Source organism: Pocillopora verrucosa, chromosome 10 (genome assembly GCF_036669915.1).
Source record: "Pocillopora verrucosa isolate sample1 chromosome 10, ASM3666991v2, whole genome shotgun sequence".
Lineage (NCBI taxonomy): Eukaryota > Metazoa > Cnidaria > Anthozoa > Scleractinia > Pocilloporidae > Pocillopora > Pocillopora verrucosa.
This window is the reverse complement of record NC_089321.1, coordinates 10,816,508-10,839,580: the sequence shown is the minus strand read 5'-3', so window position 1 is coordinate 10,839,580 and position 23,073 is coordinate 10,816,508. Positions and strand designations below refer to the sequence as shown.

General features: G+C 38.8%; 2 protein-coding genes and 1 pseudogene across 2 annotated transcripts; 1 reads left to right on the top strand and 2 right to left on the bottom strand.

Annotated features, from left to right (window-relative positions):
* The first annotated feature begins 9,895 nt into the window (after positions 1–9,895).
* On the top strand, positions 9,896–10,612 carry LOC136283656 (uncharacterized; annotated as a pseudogene).
* Positions 10,613–11,062: 450 nt separating this feature from the next.
* Positions 11,063–17,805, bottom strand: LOC131780863 (aspartyl aminopeptidase-like). The gene is made up of 5 exons (XM_066172849.1): positions 17,769–17,805; positions 16,272–16,360; positions 14,200–14,313; positions 13,204–13,329; positions 11,063–11,419 (listed from the first exon to the last, which is right to left on the bottom strand). Exons 1-4 carry the CDS (start codon positions 17,803–17,805, stop codon positions 13,288–13,290), a joined length of 282 nt encoding a protein of 93 aa, XP_066028946.1. The 3' UTR covers positions 11,063–11,419; positions 13,204–13,287.
* A 342-nt stretch (positions 17,806–18,147) lies between these two features.
* Positions 18,148–22,436, bottom strand: LOC131780903 (MICAL-like protein 1). Its single transcript, XM_059097530.2, has 5 exons — positions 22,136–22,436; positions 20,779–20,827; positions 20,398–20,542; positions 20,099–20,131; positions 18,148–18,920 (listed from the first exon to the last, which is right to left on the bottom strand). Exons 1-5 carry the CDS (start codon positions 22,309–22,311, stop codon positions 18,751–18,753), a joined length of 573 nt encoding a protein of 190 aa, XP_058953513.2. The 5' UTR covers positions 22,312–22,436; the 3' UTR covers positions 18,148–18,750.
* Between the last annotated feature and the right edge of the window lie 637 nt (positions 22,437–23,073).

Below are 23,073 nucleotides of genomic sequence, written 5' to 3'. Positions count from 1 at the left end.
ACATAATTAAGGCCGAATTGCTAAGAAAGTTCAAAGAAACAGAAAGGTCGAAGTTTTCAATTTTCAACGGTTCCTCCCGTAACTTAATACCGAGTCACACAACGCGTGACGCGTTCATGAATTCATCGTTGGCTTTCTCGAGACGTGAGCTTGGGCCGCCTGTGAAGTGATTAGCCTTATGTGATCTCTTTTCATGTGAGTTCAATATAGACAGTAGAACCAATTAATCAGCCCATATGTCATCGTTGTCTAGGATTAAAGGTGTGTCGCGCGTCAGTGATAAAAGAAAAACCGGCCAAGAAATATTATCTGCTATCAATAAATCAGGACTTGATCAGTGAATACAGTAGCTAAGGGAAAATAAACCGTGAAGTATGCGAAGAACAGCCTGGTGTTTTGGCATTCGCAACATTCTTTCTTCTGTAAAATATCACCTACAGTTGATTTACCGATCCCAAATTTACCGCTTAGAGCGATCAGTGTGGGTTTAGGCACTGATTCCGCGTATTTGATCGACTCAACTCTCTTCTCTAACGATAACTCGATTCTTTGGCGTTTCACTGGTCTCTCAGACATAGTGATGTTTGCTACTTCGTATGTTTTTGCAAGTGAATTCACCCGCAACAGGACAGCCTATTAACCTGACCCCTGTTGTTGTCATTCATTCAACTCAACAACAGCGACACAATTGTCGACTTAAGATTTTTTGCTTCCGTACCGATAGAACAATGAGTAATTAGCAAATGCGCGTTTCTCACTTCTGATTAGGATTTCAGCGCTGCATGATCACAATTTTAATTTTAATCACGTTTAAAAACGTGTCATTTGATTTTGCGGCAAGCTTAAAACTTTTACGTCCGGTTCAACGAGGTCAGATTACCGACTGAAAAAAGCGTCCGGTTTCCTAAAGTGAGGGGTTCCGGTTTACTTAGGTTACAAATAGAGAAAATGTATGACAGAGATTTTGGGCCGAAAAAAGGTCTGGTATAGAGAGGATTCCGGTTTAATGACGGTCCGGGTTAGAGGGGTTCCACTGCATACGCCGATCAACACTTTTGTAATTTACACACGCACGAATGACACATTACGCAACGTCACAGGATGTTCCAACCCAAACGTGCATGCACGATTTCCCTTGGCAATTTCCTATCAAAATATTTCAGCCCATTATTGTTTTTCAATATCACGAATATTCTTACCACAAGTCTGCCATTACCGCGTTTCGTTCAATTTCACATTTAAATATTACGTAACCTAAATATCATCAAACCCTTAACTTAATTATTAAATTAGAAAATAAAGTGTCACGCGATACGCTTACAAGATTATCACGACACGGATCATCAAAGAGTTAATTGGGCTTTAAAAACATGGGTGGGCAAGCCCTCAAAATCACTGTTACATTAACAGCGACGGATCAAGAGAGAGTTAATTGGGATTTGAGAATATTCCGGGGTAAGCCCTTAAAACCCTTGTCGCACTAATAACGACGGATCAATAAGAAGTTGATTGTCTTGTTGTGTAGATAATCACTAATTCTAAATGTCAGCCATAATCGTAATAAATTTTTCTATTTTGTAGCATGGCTAACTTCCTAAGTGAGGCGCATGATCTGAAAAATGAAAGACCTCACTAGTATCCACTTTAAAGTGAATACTTGTCAATTTACTTTAAAGTGTGTCTTGTGTTTACTTTACCCGTCCAACATTTGCTTTTAAGCTCAATGAATTCAAAGATACAGTATCTACGAAACAGATTCACCCTATTATTGCACGAAAACGCTCTTTATCTAAAGATAATACTATAAACGCAATGATCCGCAAAATTAATGTCGACCCATCGTCTATTTAAACATTTGATAATCAACAATTGACCTTTTACGCTTCAGAGGTTACGTATAGTGTCGCGTGACTTATGATGTACCGCGAAGGTTCGGACATTGAGTCACCCACCCATTACCCGTGTACGAACTTCGGTTTCGGCATTTTATTGTTAATTATTTCCACTGTCGTGAAGCGTTTCTATGTTCAAAATTGACTTCCTTTTTGTTTCAAATGTTTTATTATTCGTCGAGTTGATATTTTGCTAGCGCTAAAGTAGATGTGAAGAATGTAGGAGGAAGCGTTCCAGCATTAAAAACTTGTTCTGCGTGCTCAAAGTGATGTACCTGATCAGGTATTTTCAGGTAGATAAGCGCGTAGATTGTCAAATAAACCCACGTTTGGTAGGAAATCGCTGTACAACGTGATTCCCATAGGAAATTTCGTATAGTATCGTGTTGTGTAGCGACTCCTGTAACCTCGAGTAACGCAAGTGGAAAATTCTGCGAAACTAATTCAACGTTCAGGAACGGTAATAGCTAAGGATGGTAGAACAAAAAAAAAATTAGAACCGATTTCAACGCTATGATTTTGGCAGAACTTAATAAATATCTGCAGAAACAGAGGATTTCAGCGAGGAAATCGCCTCCTCGGTTGTGCGAGTGGGTCCATATTTCGAAAAAAGACGACGCCACCTCCTCAGACAAATCAATAATTCACGAGATACCAATTCGCAATCCATCTTTCCTGAAGACTGTGAACAATTTTGACCCATCGCCGCCGTTTCGATTGTAGGACATTTTTAATCATTTGATTTACAACTCCACCGAGTCGGGCAGGGACTCGCCGCTTATTAAATAATTTGAAGATTTTCGTCTATTCGACAGTGCATGTGGTTGTGTGGAGTCTTTTTTAGCAAGTAAATTCAAACAAGAGGATGATCATGTATATGTAGCTCAAGAACAGTCTTTAAAGAAAGTCAAAACGAGTGAGGTAAAGGAATACCAAGATCTCTAGTTTTTTCTTGTTTATTCTGGAGGTAACGTAGGTGTCCTTCGGGCACACGAACGCTTCACCTCGATTACGTGACCTTTTTCACCTTTGCCCTCTCTCCTTTTGTCTAACTACTCCAGGAAAATGGAAAACCTAAACAAATCGCCGTTTGCGTCTCTTACACTTGATTGGCATATCGGAAATCGTGTTTGCAAGTGCCATGAGCGCCATTCTTTTCGTAGCCATTCTTTTAGTGAACTTGCATCAAAAGTCACGTGACACTACATGTGAAATCTGAAGCCTAAAAGGTGAATTTATTACTTGAGAGAGTTCGGAGTCAAGGTTCGAGATTATCAGTAAAATTATAAGACGAGAGATTAAAGTCTTTACTTTCCGAGTCAAGATGGTGAAACAAGTACGATTTCAAGAAAAAGTCTCACTGGTAGATTGCGATCCTCAAAATGGTTCAGTTTTCAACATTTCGAGCCAGCCATTAGTAGAAGATGTTGCCTCAAGGACCTCACATTTTCAGCAAGTAACTGGTTGTCAGGAGAGCGCTTCATGCACATCACATGCATCAACCGAAGAAGATGCCGCCTTCCTATGCGTGAAGACATTACCCAGGGCTTTTGGAATGTATATAAAGAAGAAGCATGGAGCCAACTGCTGGCCATTCCATTTGAAACTTCGGGCGTCCAAATGGAGGAGGTAGTCTTAGACGCCACAATGTCGGTGAAGAAAGTGAACGTTGTGAACTGAGTTATGGCGCGAGAAATGTATGTTAATGACGCCGGTGGTGGAGCAACTCCACTTAACCGTTCCAGAATCTCTGGATACAACAGTAGTGTAAAGAGGAAGAGGCTATCAAGAAAAAGTTGCTTGAGCGTAATGAAAAAGAAAGTAACTCAACGTATTGGCTGACAGACCTTGTGAATGAATTATGTTGTTCCCCAGACACTCAACCAGAATTATTATGCTCTCCTGTATTACCCTCTGAACCAAATAAAGTAGAAGTATTTCAAGCGGAAGTGAGCATTCCTGTAATCTCTACCGAAGATGAAAACAACTTTTATGACGATCATGAAATAACGGATGAGGCCACGATTCAAGCCATGGAAACATGGGAAGAGAATCAAGTAAAAGCTGTGTTAGATAGCTGGGATTACAACTACTTGTTAACTGATGAAGTAAATGAGTTTCTTGTTATTTCACAATACTTCTACAAAACGTGACTTTGCCTTACTTCCTCCGCGTTATGCATACTAGACACCATAGTATAGTTTATTCGTATTTTGTCTATCATATTTCTCTTTGGGGTTCTTCGTACCCTTTCTATTTTAAAACAGAATGTTTTATAGTCGAGAAGAAAACAACAATAAGAGCATTTGATAAATTCATACACCTGAGCATTCTGAAATTTGTGATATTGAACGGTTTTGAGGAGAAAAGTTTGTTTTTCAGTGCAAGAAAAGCTTGTAGACAGATTACGTTAGAATACTAAATGGGGCAATTCTTTCTAATTTTTCGTGACGAGCAAACTTCACATAGTTTGCTACCCTTGAATTGGCATTGTTAACAATCGCACAGGAAAATTATAAATTGAGACTTGGATGAACAGTTCTTTTTTGGATCAACTAGGTGAAATATTTGATTCTATGATTGGAGAAATGACTAGAAACATGTTTGACGAGTCGTTCTTTTGACTATCCCATCTCACTACCCTTCATGCCCCGACACGAATTGAACGCCGAAAGAGTTATGTCACAAGTGCAAAGTGTTCTTCAATCGCACAAAAATGTTGATTTGGAGGCTACTATATGAACTTTCACCTGGTATATATTGTCATACCTCAAGGTGGAACTGGAGCTGTTCGAAAACGCATATTATGGCTTCAAACTGTCCAAGTTCCTTGACAGCAAGCGATGCATCATTCGCATAAAAAACAAAGATTATCTCTGTTTAGCTCGAGCACTGGTCACTGAAATGGCTCGGCAAGGACAGTGCCCCGACTGGAACACCATACGACATAGGCGTACACTCTAAGGGATCCTGGCACATGACCTACACAAGAAAGCATGTGTCCCAGAAGGTCTCTGTGGACTTCCCGAAGTCGCTAAATTTAAAGAAATCATCTCTAACTACCAAATCGTCGTTCTCTCCGCTGAACACTTCAAAGGTATTATTTACGAGGGTCACAAACGAGACAAACGGATTTACCCTTATCATCACCACAACCATTATGGAATCATCACTTCGGTTTCTACCTTCCTGGGTAAAAGGTTGATGGCAAGAATGTGGACGGATATAACCCCAGTAAGAAAATTATTTAGGAATTTAACGGCTGTGCTTGGCATGGCTGCTCTAAATGCTCTTTACCTGACACCCTGAACCCTGTTAACGGGACAAGCATGAGATAACTGTTGGGGGAAACGGTGCCAAAGACGGAACGTGTCAAGAAGCTCTGTTGCACGGTGCAAACCCTCTTGGAATGCGAATTTCATCAACATCTAGTTACTAATCCAGCGATGAAAGATACTCTTTCCAACCTCAACTACGACACACCGTTAGAACCTCTTCATGGGTTTTTTCGGTAATGGAACAAACGCCGTTTGCCTGTACAGAAAAGTTACTGATGCGGAAAAAATCACTATGTGGATTTTACGTCCCTGTACCCATGGACCAATAAGTACTGCGAAGTTCCTCTGGGCCATCCAGAAATTTTCTCAAGCGAAGCTCTGGTCGACCGCTCACCAGTTGGTTTCTTCGGTATGATCAAGTGTGAGATTCACCCACTCTTGCCTTATCGTGCCAACGGAAAACTCATGACGACTTCACACGGACAAAATGAGTAATTCTGCGAACCCCACTTAAGTGGGGTTCGTGCATATGTATGAGCACTGTTACCCGCACATGACGTATTTTACGTCACGTTCCACTGGGAGTCTTAGATGGAAGCTGTGTAGTAAAACCTGTTTGGATGCGGTCTGAGAAATTAGGATAGATCGAGAAATTCGAAGTGAACTACGTTAAATTTGGAAATCTTTGTTTGCTTATTGGAAGCGTGAATTATCTCGCGTTACAGTTCAACGAGCAGCTTGTACAGAATTCGTCCGTGTCGACGCGTAGATTGAAGCTGGCAGTCATGGAGCATCTACTGAAAACACCGTGTGAACACAACGACAGAGAACGCACCCTCTCCGGCACCTGGCCATCCATCGAAATTCAAGAAGCATGTGAGCTTGTTTATCGTGTCGTGCGGCTGATTGAAGTCTGGGAATTCCAAGACAGGTCAAGGGTATATTGATACCTTTTTAAAAATTTAACAAGAAGCGAGCGGATGGCCCTCCTGGCGTACGACAGAGGCTGAGAAAAGTAAGTAAGTTCTAGAGTATCAAGAAAAAGTAGGTATCGAGCTTGAACCTAGAAAAATGAAGAATAATCCCGGATTATGGTCCTTAGTGAAGCTGATGCTGAGTTCGTTCTATACTGACAAACAAATTGTAGAAAGGGAAAGTGAGGGGAAAATACTCGTTAATTTTGTCAACCAAGGCTTAATACTTACTCCAAGCACCTAACTTATGGTATTCTTTGATTTATCGTTACAGGTGGGAATTTGGCCGGCGAGACAATATGCCTCAAGTGGAACTGGTGAAAGACCCAGAGCGCTATTTCCAGCTTCTCACGGGTCAGTCCACCCAGAGGAGACGACTTCACTCCTACCTAAAAAGACCAATGTGGTGATTGCCGTCGTCTCTACAGCCCATGCCAGACTCAAACTCTAAACCGTACTTGAATACTTGCAAACCAGAGTTCTCTATTTTGACACCGACTCAGTGATATTCACTGGCCAGCCTGGGTGATTACTTGGGAGAGCTCACGAGTGAGTTAGATGATGGCGACTACATTACCACTTTTGTATCGGGTGACCCAAAGAACTGCGTATCAAACCAAGAACGGTAAAAAAGTCTGTAAAGTCCGAGGATTTACTCTTCATTACACCCATTTTGAAATCACAGGTGGTCCCTGTAATCTGATTGGCTCTAATTGATGCGATTTATTCACGAATCGCACCATTTTTCTTTAAATCGCATCTTTTCCCCAGCCAATGAGGAGACTACACTAAAAACAAACAACCAATCAGATTTCAAGGTTTGTTTAAAGAAACCGATCAAATTGCAGGAAAATGAAAGACAAAGAGCATCATGTGGCAAATTTTGTAACTTTTGTTTCCAAAACTCTTACTCCCCCCCCCCCCCCCCCCAAAATGGATGAACTTAATTTCAGACCGGCTCAGTATTGCATCAATAGAATATTTGAACTGACCAAGTCCTGTATTTGGGCGATTTAATTATCGTGTAAATAAGACTTTCAATACTTATCGTTTTTCACCTCAGTATTCATTCGGATAGGCGTTAGTGTTTAATGTTGATATGCAAACGTAATGCCCGAATTTTAAAAAAACTGTGTTTATGAATATTCCTCGTCATTTCCATATTTTTGAGGCAATGGATTGTTTTTACTTTATCGTAATGCGTGGTTCTGCTAAATGCTCCTTTCCTCTCGCAAACGAGAGTTTGCTCGTGGTATCCAGCGAATATTGGCTCATGCTTGTTGAACAATCAGAGCTTATGAATTTTGGAAGGTTATTGAGTTTTTACGGCTACATGTCTGAAAGTCATGCCTCTTGGAGGGTTTAGTACGCTTTTCATTGCCTACTTCGGGCATGTAGTCAGACCTTATTTATCATTTCAGTTAAGGCCATGGGTAGCGTAACAAGTGCCAGTTTGACCCCTACACTGTCTTTAAAAGGTTTGTGTCCGAGGCAGAAATGTTTATTTGCCTCATGGTTGCGGTGGTGAAATACACATGGATTACAGTTATGCCATGCACCAACGAAAATGAAGAAGGAACCTACGAAAAAAACCCTTAAGCGACTATTGGAGAATCTGTACTATGACTATACTTCTATATACTATGGCTGCGCGATACTATTGTATCGATACTATTGTATCGAGCAGCCAAGAAGCATGGTAAAAGCAATTAAACAATCTCTTGAGAAAGACTGGTGAGGTGTTGGATTCCCTGATGCTGAGAGGTAGTTTTTTCCATGCGCGACAAACCCGAGTAAAAAAAGAAATCTTAAAAGTTTTTGTACGACTAAAAAGGACATTAAGTGTTGAATAATCAATATTTCTCAAAGGCTTGTTACAAGAGCGAAATCGCCAGATAAATGAGATCTAAACCAAGCTGACAGGGAACCCTTGATATCGAGGCACTCGAGCTGAAAGAAAGTTTTTCGTGGCGTACTCGATCGAACGCCTCGAAAAAATCGAGATAACTGACATCTACCCGTTATCTAATTTCAAGAGCCCTCGCAAATTGACGAACTACTTGGGTTAATTTAGACACAGTTGATCTGCCTGTCAAGAAGCCATGCTGCCATTGCGCAATATAATTAGGGGGATATAATACCAAAGATCTCAATATAAACTTGCCTTTCCAGTAATTTAGAAAGCACATCAAGAAGTGAAATGCCCCGATAGTTAAACACTAGAGACTTAGAATCACTTTTCTGAATAGGACGAGATTAGCATCTTTCCATTTTTCAGGAAAAGCCCCCAGCTCCAAAGACATACTGAATAATCTGCATAAAGAGAGTGAAATTTCCTCAGCGCACTCTCGCAACAACTTGATGGGCCTAGTTAAGCTTTGTTGATATCAAGTAACTTTAGTCGTTTAAGAATATTGTTAGGGCTTATTTTTAACTCATAAAACTTGTGTTGTACACTATAGCTAAGTCGGTGAAGGCAATTAGAAGTGCTACCTTGATCAGGTGGACCAAAAACTGAATGTAAAAAAGCATTGAGTAAATTAGCTTGATCGACGGGTCTGGTGGCCTGCGTCGATTCATGCTTAATAACCGCTGGAATTTTATTACTTTTCGTAATTGCTTTTTAATAAGACCCAAATTTACGAGGATTGTCCTTTAGAAAAGCATTAAGGTTACATAAGTGATTACGCTTCTTAAATTTGACTGTTTTCTCAACAAGCTGTTTAAGCCTAAGGAATCTAGACCATAAGAACACAGAGTCTTTCGACTTAGCTTTACGCCGAATTTGGTTCTTCTTTCCGATCAACTGTAATACTTCTCTGTCAATCCACGTGGGCCTGTTGACATCCATGATTAACACCTTAGGGAAAAATTAATCCACTCACGAAACATGTCATACCAGCAAGCAGTACTGGCATCAATGTCGTTGTCTACAAATACAGTGTCTGAAGAGAGACACCGCAGCGCTGACTTCAAGCAAAGCAGGTCAGCTTTCTTTAGGTTGTAAACTGTGCGACGCGATTTCCTTAGGCAGATAACCCTGGTAAACAAGGGGAAGTTAACCATGAAATGGTCAGAGCTGAAGTCCTCGTGAACGCTAATATCGGTTATTTCTTCAGGTAATTATAGATTAAAAAGAAACAAACAGATCCAATGTAGTTTGACAAGTTTGTGCGATTCTTGTAGGCTCGCGAGCGACTTGTGAGAAAAATGAGAGCTGATCAGGTCGCAAAACTTAATTCCATCATCAGAGTTGCTTGAGTCAATATAAGTCCACTTGATGTTGGGCATAATGAAATCACCGATAATGCAAATTCGATGGGAAGCGTCTCCGCGTAAATTCGTAAGCATATGTTCAAAGTAATCCATAAACAAGGGGCAATTTGGATCTTCCCCTTATAGTCAAGGAGGCAACGGACAGGGTGGTTTGTTTCGTGGTCTTGCTAGAACAGCTAACCCTTTTCTAAACTCGGCGGCGCAGAAAGAAAACAATCGTTTACTGAAAACAGGCGTGGATACTAGCATGCAAATTGTTAGAGATGTCTTTAACGACGGTCAGTCGTTAAGGAAAGCTGCCGCAGCGCCGGCAAAGGGTAATATTGGCGGGTACGTTCAACGATTCAACGCAACAAGGGGGAAGCGGTCGTGGAAAAAGATATAAACGCAAACGAAGAGCCGTGCTTGTAAGTTCAACGCAAAACAAGAGACGGAGAACAGCTCCTGCCAAGTTCAAGACAATTTTCGACTGAAAATGACCGCAGCAGCACACCCTCTTTCCGTTCCTGGTGAGAATTCTAGCTTGCATATTTTGCAATCAGATACTCAAGCTTACAATACCTACTGCAAGACCATACAAAATTTCACAGATCAGGCCAAAACGATCGTTCTTAACAAAAGCTCTGTACTACAAAAACAAAGCAGGACACACGGACGAAGGAGATAATACTAAATGAAAATAATACGGGTCAAAAGAAAAGAGCTGTATTCAGTAACGTCGGAGCTGAAGTGGGGCTGGTTGGCGTACCCCTATGTGACATCTTCTTCGTGGACAAGTTATTTAACAAATAAACTCCAAGTTGGTCTTACTCCTCAAAGTCTGATCTTCGGGATGGTGCGAAATGATGCATGCATCGGACACCTGGAAAATAACCCTTTTAATTTTCAACTGTTTGACTTACAAGGCGTTCGTCTAACAGTGAGTGGAGAAGAAATGCCCTGCTCGACTTTGGACCTGACAGGTGGCAAAAAGATTGATGATTATAACACCTTGTTCTCCGGCAGTGGAGATATGAACTGTAATCATAGTCTCTACATTGACAGAGAAGACTGGGAGCACGAATATGGTTTGTTCCGTTTTGACTTGACGCCAGCCGGAAGTGGTCATCCTGATCATTTGATAACTCATCGATTGGGGAAAGTCAATCTATACATAAATTTGTTACTCCAAAAGCCAGAGTTCTCAGTTTAATCGTGTACACACCAATTCCAGAATCAGTTGGAAATTGACTGCATTAGACGCGTGGTCTACGAATTCATGTTTTTTGCAAACTTGAAATGAGAAATGTTGCTATGTACTGGTATTGTCACCTAGAGGGATCACCATCTACAATTTCACCATGATTACGACGCATGTTAGATGTGAAAGCACCCTACAGCAGCGCTCCAAGTTGCGACCGTTTTGGTCGCCATGGCGAGTGGAAGATATATTTGGCGACTAAAATTTCGACAAAAGTCGCTAATTGGCGACCAACAGACAGACCAACAGGAAAAGAAAAAAACATTTATGTCAATACTTGATCGAATTATCACACAGAAAAACGCAAATAAACCGTTCCGTAACGCCCTAAAACGCATAAATCTGAAAAGAGCAATGATCAAGTCGAACTGATTCCGTTGAAATGCACTTCATTACACATTTTTACATTGTGTACTGGATTTAACTCTAACCTTCCAATTAGCATTAAGAAGTACGGTGACTAAATATCAAGTGATTCAAGAGGTTATTTATTTACATTATAAAAGGTTTTAATTCCAATATTTCAACTAATTGAAAGCTTCCATATTGTAAATAACCTCTGCAAAAACTTTTTCATTTTTGCAATTCTTCTTCATTTCGGTCGGACTGCCCATTGCAAAGTAAGGTGACGAAGGTGGGAATGACAAAAAGGCCGAATTGCTAGGAAAGTTTAAAGAAACAGAAAGGCCGTCCACTTCATTGATGATAGTCAGCTCCCATGACGGAGTTTAGTATAGTTGAAAGTGTCTCAAAGTAACTCTGAAACAAAACAAAAAAAAGTATAATTCTCACTTGATTGAAAGTGGAACTGAAGAGATTGAAAATAGCTCACAGAGCGTCAACTGAAGCTGGGGCCAAACAAACGAAGACAACCAATCAGAGGGAAGAACTGAGATATGGGATTCAAACATTGTTGGATTAAGCGAGTCACTGGTCGGGTACAAATTAGTGAAATTTCAGCTTGTTTGTTGACCGCTGATACATTACATTCTAAACATTTAGAATGTATTGCCAGTTTCAATAACTACTTCCTGTCTTTGGATTCAGTAAACGCATTGTAACGAACCATCGGACGAAATTCTGATCGAACAGGAGCATCTTGAAACGACCCTTGTACGCGAATGTTTGCGAGACGAGAATGTTAAATGTATGCTTTTGCAATCTCGTGCTTTACAAAACCCGGCTGTCCAAGCGTAGCCTACAACTTAACTACGTGTCCAGATTGAAGCTCATTAAATCAATCTGAATAACCATTAAGCACTTTTCATTTTCTGCATATAAACCCACACACAACCCACAATTCCTCTAATCGCCTTGACGAAGGGCTTACGCTCGAAACGTCAGCTTTTAAATCCTTTATGGTGGCCGATTTACGTTTTCAACTCAGCTGATAATACTAAACTTCAACTATGGTTGACCTCTCAACTGCTAAAAGTTGATTAATTATTTTCACTTCTAGCTAATGAACATATCTCAGTAAATTAGTGGTCTATCAAAGTTGGCTCGACATGGTTTTATTATTATTCAACCCAAAGTCTTTGATGGATTGTTGAACAACCATGTTCTTGTTGGTTGTTTCCTAGGAAGTAGTTCCCAACCTTCCTCCGAAAAAATAACCAATTATCCTCAAAAGGTTATTTTCACTTTGTGACATTTAACGCTTGCATGAAAGCAACAATACACCCTATTGCCAATAATTTAGAAATGCAGTCAGTGATCCTCTTTTTTTATCAGTGTATTGTTAGCAGCTTATCAAGAAAAGATGCAGAGCCACCTTAATTATCATTGGTAAAAACCTAAGGTTTCATTTAAGTCACATGGCGACTTGTACACTTTATATTTGCGTTCAGTTGCTCATCGAAACCTAGCCTATCAGACTTTGCCCATTCCAAGTTCTGAGAAAGGCAAAAGAGCAGGCGAGATATAATAAACATTTGTGTTATTCAAGGAAATTGCTGCTGACCCCTGGAATTCGAAGCAGGCCCACTTGTTTGCTTTTTTTCACCAATTAAGAGCCTGGCGCATGCTAAATTTGACCTTGCTTTATATTTATTAAAAGGATCGGGGGGTGGAGGAAGAGGAAGTGGTTTGGACAATGGCATGTTCCACTCAAAGAAAGACAATTATCAAAATAATGAATTCTTTATACTGTTTGCTGTAAATTTTTCTCATAGAAGAAGAGCTTGAAACATGTTATGAAATACTAGTTTCCTTACTCCTCATGACTTTTCTTCTAAAAAAAATATGTTGATATTGAAAGGAGAAGTAATGATTGTTGGTCACCCCTGTGGGAGTTAAAGTGTTCATGTAAAAGTAAAAATATAACAGTACCTTTTTACCACAAGGAAATTAACCAAATTGTCTAGTTAAATTATACAACAGCATACACAATGATATGCAATTGATAACCAAGTTTATCAAAACTTGTATGCATGCAAACAATATACACAAAGAGGTCCTTTGATTTTCTTTATTAACTCTTTTCAATGATGTCTCAAGACAGAATCTAATGTTGGAAGTAAATGCTACTAACAGTATAGTACCTTAATCATAACTCTGCCAGCCAATTTCAAATCTCTGTCAAACCAAGTGGCCCAGATTCCTCCTCCATAAAACACCGCCCCAATTTATTGATATCCATTGCTGCTCTTCTTGGAGTTTGGCTTCATCTGTTCCAACATAAATTGCAGTGTTAAAAAATTATGTGCCAGGGTAATTTGCTCTGCTGTCTGATCTGCTCCTCTTTCAATCAATCCACTCATATCTTTCTCAACATCTCTAGCACTTAACAGTGTTTAAAAAAGGCAAATGAATAAAGGGGGTAAGTTTCTAAAGAAACTGTGAAGCTGCATTGATGGGAGAGTATATCAGGGTAATTGAGTATTACCAACTGAGTTGATAACGTAAATTGGCCACCACTAAGAGTTTCGAAGTGGAAGTTTTGAGCATTAGCCCATTGTCAGAGTGATTGACAATAGGCTAAACTCTTTATGGTGGCCAATTCATGTTATCAACTCAAGAGTTGATACTTTAGTTGTTAATACTTAATTACCCATTTTATAAAGGCATTGGAGATTGAAGAAATCTGCCACGACACAGAACATCCAACCAAATTTTGATGACCTCAGCTATGATTTTTTTCAGATGCAGATTGAAAACATTGCCATGTTACCATTCACTAACCTCCTGTTCCTTTATTTCTCATTGGAAAAAAAGGTAACCTTATTTCTTAAATAAGTACTGATTTTTTTAATGATTTATTGCAGGTTTAAAAAAGCCTTTAGTTTATTAAATTTTTGATTTTGACAAATTTCAAACCAAATTTAACCTCCCTATGTGTTTTGTATATTTTCAAATAAATGCAATACTTAAACCATAAAGGTATTACCTCAAGTCTTTGAAGTAATGTGACTTCTGACCTCTTGCATTATTAAAATAATAAATATTACATAAATGAACAATTTTTGCAGTGACTATTTTTAATAAATGAATGATTTTTACAGTGGCAACTTTTAATGAGAAGACTTTTTCTTGTGTACCTTGAGACAGGGGCTATCAGTATGAGCTCCTACAATGCTGAACCCATTTCCAGGAACATACTTCCCACCAACAGCAAATGCAATGATCGTTGACTGGTTTCTAGTCACAAAATACTGAATGGAGCAAAGAACTAACAGGTGAAGATGAAAGATGGGTCAATGATGCAGGCAAAGTCTTTAACAGGGGAAGGATTTGGTAAAATATACCCCCTATTATGCTCCTGCATAGCCAAGCTAAAACTGTTTTGGTCACCATGGCCAAAAAAATTGGCAATAAATTTGCAATGTAAGTTCCTATGTTGATGGTATGTGTTAAATTACTACATTGTATTTAGAATATTAAGTTATACATATGCAATGCTTTGATATTTCCTTAAATTACAAAACATTTCAGTAAGTTCTGTTTCCCTACTTGTCCAAGTATCAAGCCTGGAAAGGTTGCATGATCCTACAAAGACAACTGGCAGCTGACTGGTTGTTATTTGTGAAGAGGGAGGGAGATAAAAGAGGAGGTGGTGGTTGAGGCTACTTCAGATTGGCTATAGGGAGGCATGACGTTTTATAATGAAGTTTGGGGGGAGAGGGGTCAGCAGTTTGAGGTACATTTTAAAAGTGGTCCATTACCAATTTAATCATCTTATAGTTGTATGTGAGATAAATTTTAATAGTTTCTAGGCATAAAAGAGGAGATATGAGGTGACAGGGGAGGGGAGAGGAGTCATCATGCTAATATTTAATAAGGGAGGAGGGTCACTTGCTATTTACATGGCCTGATAGAAATTTGATCTTCCAAACATATTTTTCTCTTCCCCCCTTTTCTACATAAATAATGACTAGTCCCTTACTTATTTCAAAGGAAAACAGGTGTGGCCAATTTTAAGTGCACCATATGATTTCCCAGACAACATAATTTTTATTTCTGGTAACCATTTTGTGATTTTGGGTCATGTCAAAATTGCAACCTTTCAAACCTGATAGTGTGAAACACGATCTCCTCTCACACAAATTGAAGCAACTCCCCCTAAATCCTTTTATAGTTAACTGGTATCTAAGCTTTTTGGAAGACAGGCAGCAGAGAGTCATTAGAAATGGGTTTATTGGAAAATGGAAAAGTGTCAACAAAGGTACCACCCAAGGAAGTGTCAGCGGGCCGCACTTGTTCAATGTCTTTCTCAGTGATTTAGAGATACACTTGGACAATAAGAGCGTGCTGGTAAAATATGCAGATGATACAACCATTATCTCGCCTGTGATAGGTGATAATGACAATTCTATCGCACTGATTAATCAGTTTTCCCAGTGGTCTAGAAGTAATGGTATGTGTAGCAATCCATCTAAGTGCAAGGAAATCATTTTCCGCAAGAAAGGTTGTACAATAGAGTTTCCGATGGTGTCTGGAATACCACAGACAAAAGAGCTTACTATTTTAGGGGTAACATTTCAGGAAGACAGTAGGTTCATAACACATATTCGGGAAAAACTAATTAAAGCAAACAAGTGCCTGTTCATTTTAAGATCTTTAAGGAAAGAAGGGTACAATCAGGCCGAAATAGACCATCTGTTTCTAAATCTGGTTCTACCAAATATATTATACGGGCTGTCCGTATTTGGCGCTGTAAATTCCGAATTAACAACAATCCAATGTTTCTTAGATCGATGTTATAAGCGCAAGTATACATCCGATCACATTAATGTTTATGAATTGTTAGTTCAACAGGACACGCGTATCTTCAAGAATGTTTTTAATAATACAATACACCCTTTAAGAGCTATAATGCCAAAAAAGAAATTAACCAAGTACAATCTGAGGAAAGAGACAAGTCACCATCCTAAAATAAACACTGATAGGTTCAAAAACACGTTTGTTAATCGCTTAATTTTTAAACATAATCTAGTCTTATAATTTTTATCTTGATTTTCTCTGTAATTTATATATATACCTTCTTTTATTGTTGTAACATAGGATATGTGATTATTTATCTTATGACTTAATAAAGATTCAAAAAAAAAAAAAAAAAAAAAAAAAAAAAAAAAAAAAGGTTAAATATAAAGCCCCAACTCCCATTTCTCACCTTATCAGAAGGCTTGATATCCCAGTGCTCTTTTTCCTTGAGCTCTTTAAATCCTGCTGCTGATAACACCTTTCTGCACTCATTGACAACTGAAACAAAACATTGCATGAGCTGGTAAGGCAAGTGCAGTTTATAGTCTGTGAAAAATTTATAAGTGCTTATTACACCAAATTGTAAGAGAAATTATGATATAACTTGTTAATAAAGTAAATGAAAAAACATCACAGAAAGTTAAGGCAGACAAAATTTTGAACACGTGTGCACTGTATGTAATTTGCACTCGTGTTACAGCTTTGCACTTGCGTTACATGAGAATGCACTTGTTTACAGCCAATCAGAAGCACCTAATTTTTTCATGCACATTATTAATTAAAGAAGCTGGAAGGATAAAACATATCATGATAAGGTGAAGGACTATTGTTCACAAAATCAATGAACTTCCTTGCTGCAGATTTTATTACATCAAGTGAGGATGCCTACAACAAAACAAAACCCAAAAAACATTTTTTATTACGAACTTCACTTTTTGACATTTGGAGGATGCAGCATGAAATTTCCATCCAGGAAAGACACCTCATGGGCAATATAACAACATGTACAACAATACCATACATTTAGAAGAGTTGCAACAGTGTTACTATAATTTCCTCCACAACTGAAACTGTGTTAACCCTTTTACACCTAAGAGTGACTAGCACCTAATTTCTCTTCACAGTATCAGCCCTGAATCAAACATTAAGGTTAGGAGAATACAGGAAATAATCATCAACTAAAGAAGCTCTTGACTGTGACACAAATTCTCCTTAACCTTGTCAGCAGCTTATAAAACGTATAGGGAACAATATGGAGAATATGAAAACTGATGTTAAGGTGTAAGGGGTTATCTTCTGTTCTAAATCTCCACATTGCTAAAATCTAATCCAATTTTAAGAATTACTTAGTTGAAAAGAAAAATGAATATTAATGTATGAAGTTTACCGCAACTTCTATCTTAAAATATTAGCGAATCGGCTTAACATCTCGATGCATTAAGTTACCATACATTAATATCATACAAAAAATTTAAACTATTGTATTCCGACTCATTACATGTTGCACATATTGAGTTGACGTACACAGTTAATATAGTATTTGTTTCTCTTTTCTCGAAGGCGAAGCTCGCGTAACAAATTTATCACTGTTGATCTAGAATTCTAAAACACATCTTTCGGTCACAAGCTTGCATTCTGCAAACGTCTCACGCTGAAATTCATCGCTTTCGATAATGTCTGTTGTAGATATCGCAAGGAAAGTGATGTGAACTTAAATGTAAATGCATCCACGCGAAAGTTGAAACGGAAGTAGCGCATGAATTCATCGCTACTCAGCAGTCTCTTTAAATTTATAAAGTGAATTTTGAGGCACTGAATAAAAGTTCAAGCGGTGAAATGACTAAAAGAAAATTCTGTGCCTGTCACGAACGAAGGAAACGTTTATGCGGGATTTTGAAAGCCTTACCTGGGCAGCCATCTTGGTTCTCCAGCTGAGTTGTCATTGATGGCTTAAGGGGGGGAGGGGGGGGGAGGGGGTAAGGCAAGGTTTCACTCTGTTTTTTGTAAGAGAAAATTGAAAGCGAAAGTACATCCGCGTGAAGATTAAATCAGTCCCGGGAGGAAGAGGAAATGGAAAATGAAACCGAAGGAGAAATATTACATTGTTTTGAGATCCAAAAATAAACTATATGAGAAATTAATATTGTTAAAAATAAATTAAATTTTAAAAAATGGCGAGACTATCAAAAAAATTAAGAGGGAAGTAAAATTGATGATAATTCTGAACAACAATCCGGCCGCTGAAAAAAATTGCCGCATAAAACAAGGAAGTGCAACAAAAGGGAGACGTGAATCGACTTTTATTTCAAGTTCTCTTATATTTTTATATTTCATGAAAGATAATTTTAATTTTCATATGTCTCCACTTAACAGTATCATGCGTGCTCCATATATCCGTACACAGGCTTCATAATTTCTTATTTTCATATATTAAAATGGTAAATGCGTAACACGAATGAGAAGGAAAAAAATGCAAAGATCCCAGGTTACACCTCTATTCATACTACAGTTGCCCTTTACCGCTGGTTGCCAATTTTAGTGATTAATAATCTGTGTGAAGTCCACCTGTTAAGTATTTTCATCGTTATCAGCTGATAACATCTCCTTTAACTCTTAAGCTCCAACGAATGACCATGATAGAATTTCTCCTTACAATACTGATATAATATCGAGCCGATAAGTAACGGAAATAAAGAAAAATATCAATTAGGGCATTATCAATTGATCCAATACCAATTACTTCAAACTAACATCATAAGAATCGTATGGCAGACAGAAAGGTCGTTTCGTTACAACTTCAGTCATTTTGAGACAAACTAGCAAAAAAAAATTTGGATGTTTTCAACTGTCTTCCAGTCCAATGAAGGGGGACAGTATTCATCTACTATTTAGACGTGGTTTTCCTGGTGTAGTTCTCTTAAGGTAGTTTCCTTTGGCACTGATCTGTTAGAGAAGTTGTCTTTTTCTCCAGAACTGAGACGGTGTTTTCGTTTCTCAAAACGCTCGGTGAAGTTGTTCTCATCTTTCAAGACGTCAAAAAGGGTTCTCCTTGTTGGAACTACAACAGATAAACATTGAATTAGTGGCAAAAAATATTTTTGACAACCAAAACAACCAAGCAGCGACAGGGGTAATAACGTGTGCACACGTAGGCCTGGGCTTGAGCTCGGCTGAAAATTGTGTTGTGCTCCTGGACGAGACACTTTATTTTCTCAATGCCGCTCGCCACCCAGGGGTATAAATGGGTAGTGGTGAACTGCCAGGGAGGCGTGACGAAATGCTGTCAGGGTGGGGTGGGGGATAACCTGAGACGACTACATCTCCTCAGTGGGGTGGGGGGGAGGGGATGTTCGTGCATGTGGACTCTTCATGTCATAACAGTTGTGATAAACCAGGCCCTGATCATGGAAACACCCAGAGAAAGTGAATATTAGAAGCTAATAGTGGATGTACATATGGACGTCAGAACTGCCAACGTTAATCAAAACTTCGCAATCACGCCACGCGATACGCAGTTTCATTAAGACAGTTTTCTTAAAGTATCGAGACCAAAGGATACGCTCGGACGAAAAGCAACTAGGAAATGGCAAATGACGTCATAACAAAGAGGGGTTCTCAAGAAGTTCTTAGGTAGAAAGATATACCCCGAGGACATTCTATTGAGCAGCACGTTCTTTAAGATTAAATGAATAAATTTCTCCTCAGGTGACGACGTCACTGACGCACAGTGGACACAGGTGTGACGATGACAGTTAGTGCCATTATGGTAAAGTTGAAGAAGGTGTAGGTGGGTCTAGTGATGTTAGGTCGCAAACGGTAATACAGAACAGCTATGCATCACTGCGTATTACCGATCCTTGGTTGTGTCTCAATAAAATTTTCTTAATACCCCATAAGGGTCTGTAGTATTCTGATGATCCCGCTCATTAGCGGTCAAATTTCATAATTTCACCCCTCCAAACTCTGTTAGAGGCGACTGATCTCCCTTCATACCCCCTTGAAAACCACGTGATCCTCCCCCCTCCTAGAATCCTTCGACCCACCCCGAAGGGGCTAAATAATGACGGGTCCACTTATTCCTTTTTTGAGTCTACAACATGTGGTTTACAAGATGTTTTTAATTTTACTTTTTATAGAACTCAGCTGGATGAATTTAGAGTGAAATTTGAGCATTATCAAAGTTTTGGGCAGTTCGTGTTTGGCATCATTTGCAAAAGTTTCATAGATTCTACATACCTGTAGCAGAATTGACGGCGGGAGTTCTGGGGGCTATGAAATAAAAAAATACATATCACTATCATTTTAAAAAGTGACATTTTCTTCCTACATAAACAAACACCAGACGTGCGCAAGTGAACGAAAAGGTGTGTACTAAGACGATCGGTATTGTAAACGATTGGCGCACGTCTTCGAGATTGCTTCACTCCACTGAAGACAGCAAGGAACAATATTCCCCCTGTTAAATTTCTCAAACGTGCATTATCAGAAGAATTTCCGTTCTGAGAATAGTTCAAATCAGAAAAGCAACTACTCACCAGGCGAGGAATTTTTTTTAATTCGTTTGTACAGCATGGAGAGATACGTCATCACGCTCATCTCGTCAATCTCTTCCATTGATACCAGGTCACTTGCCTCCAAAAGAGCTGGAACTTTGAGTTTTTCCTCGGCCACTTTGAAAGCCTGAAATATAAAACTTACTTTGCTCAACACAGCTAAAACGTGAGGCAATGCGCTCTTTGACTTAAGTAAGTTCTTGAATTTCATTCATCGTCCTTGCTCTGTTTTCCTCAAGTTATGATACATTTTCGTCCGTTCGTTTATGGAGAGACTTGAAAATATGGAGATCAGTTATACATATCACAAAACTAAAACTCTCTCTTTCGCAAGAATGCACGGTTTGGTCCAAATAAACCTACCAATTCATTGTTTTTCAAGGCGTCCTCCTTAGAAAGGTCGTCAAATTTGCTGCAAAGTGAAAGAAAATTATCAGAAATATCTCTGGGGAACCAATCCGCAAACCTTAACTTGTCCAACTCAATATTTAGAGACCCGCGTCATGTTAACATTATTAGGGACCGCCATTGTAAGTCTAAAATACAACTATACCATGCTTTCATTTTAGCATCATTTCAAAATCTGTTAATAATTATATTTTCCCCACCTTCGGCTTGTCTTTTCCTCCAACCTTACAAAAAAAGTTTATTGACATTATCCATCGATGGTTCACTTCCTATACACTATTTAGAGCAGAGTCGAAAGTTCGCCCTCTTAAGGGTATCTGTATATTTCATATTTACTTGTGCATTTAAAAACTTTAGTCAAGGTCAAAGTCGAAGAAAAAAACATACAAGTTAGGTTCTTATAAAAGGGGTATGACTCAAAATCAAAGTGCTACGATCAATCTCGAGCCAGAAGTAGGCGTTAATTTTTTTTTGCATAATAAAGCTTCTGTGGCCTTAATATTCTTGTTACCATGGCTGCAATCAATAACGCTCTATTTGTTCGATGTTTATCAATAATTTTTAACGTTTCCACTTAACTTTAATATAAAAGACACAGTTTGAACGATTACTCGTATGTAAAGGCGGCAGTGAAACCCTTCCAATTTTATTTTTCACTGGATGTCTGCGAGATGAACGCGTTGCAGTTCTTTAAAATCTATACTTAAATAATTCAATATTTTAGGGACACTTTTGCATTGATACGTGCCTCTTGGTTAAATCTCTCGTCTCGCTTGGTGACCTCAGACAATCAATTAACATAAATAAGTTTGGGTTCACTTCAGAGGATTATACAGATTAGAAAGTTTCCCGTGATGTTACATGTCGCGTTCGCATCACATACCGCGCACATATGATGAACAAATGCTAAAAAAAGCAGAAGTTCCAGTTACAAGTTACTGCAGTTTTCACGAATCTCCTCTGTCTTCACTTAAAATATCACTGCGTCATTGTCTTAGTTTCTCACAAAATATCAGAAGTTAATTATTGTAGCAAATACTGCGGATAGTGGCATTTTAAAATTGTAATGACCAAAAATTTACCTCGGTGTGGTAAAAAACCCCAACTTCCCTTTCCCTGAGTGAAACCTTTGTTTTCAATTTCGAAAAAAATACTGTTATTTGTGTAGAATTTCTTCGACTGTCTCAGCCATTAACAACCTTTTGTTGCTCGCTAGGGTGAAAACAGAGAGGGACAGAGAAAGATAGCGAGAGATCGAGAAAGAGGGAGACATCAAGAGAGAGAGTCGAGTGCAATCATTTTGAATACCTACATCAGTTCGGGATCGAATCTGTGTAAGAGCGCGCAAAATGCCAAGCCATCCCTCCACGAAGAGTTTAAATTACGCACGCTCACGCCTTTGTAACCGTACGTTTGTTGCTTACACCATTCCAACAGAGCTTCTTTTCCTTTTAAATTTCGTGATCTTGCAGCCTGTCTTGTGGACATGATGCAATCAATAAATAAAATTTCAAAATAATAACTTGGGCAAATTTTTAGTTTGCTAGTGTCTGTCGTGGCGTCAAGATGCTGACTGATGAAATTTGCCTACTTCACTTGGTTTCGTTATGGAAATTTGACGGAAGTTTGTCATAAGCAGGTCTTTTCAGATCTCTCAAGTGAGGTCAGCGTTGATGTTTTTTTCATTATCGCCTTCCTGTGGGTTTTATTACGGCACGCGCGTGCATGTGTTGTCCATAAAACAGCTATATTTGCGGTCTGTTTTATAATCTCTCCAAGGTGGTCTGAAATACTCATTTATCTCAGTCGATCTTTGGTCAGGTAGCGATGTAGAACAACAACTTTGAAGTACCCGATATCGATTGTTTTGAGGGTCATAGAATATCAAATAATTGAAAGATTGCATCTAAAGGCGAAAATACAATTGCTGATGCGATGCTAACAGCCCAACCAACATACTGACAGGTAAAAGATATCGACAGTATATTATAGCACTAATTTAAAACCTCTTACGCATAACAGGCATAAAATCCTTAATGCTAATATGACCTTGGACGGAAAGATGAAAACAACAACAACCTTTAAATCTTAGAAGTTTTGACAATAGACTTTAGTAAGGATAAATGAGCGATGATTGCAATAACTAGCTACTTGCATCTCGACTAAAATGCCAGCGGGGATGGAATGAATAGAATGTACTGAGTTATTTCCAAAAGGGAAAGTCTTTGTAAAACCCACAAATTGTCCACA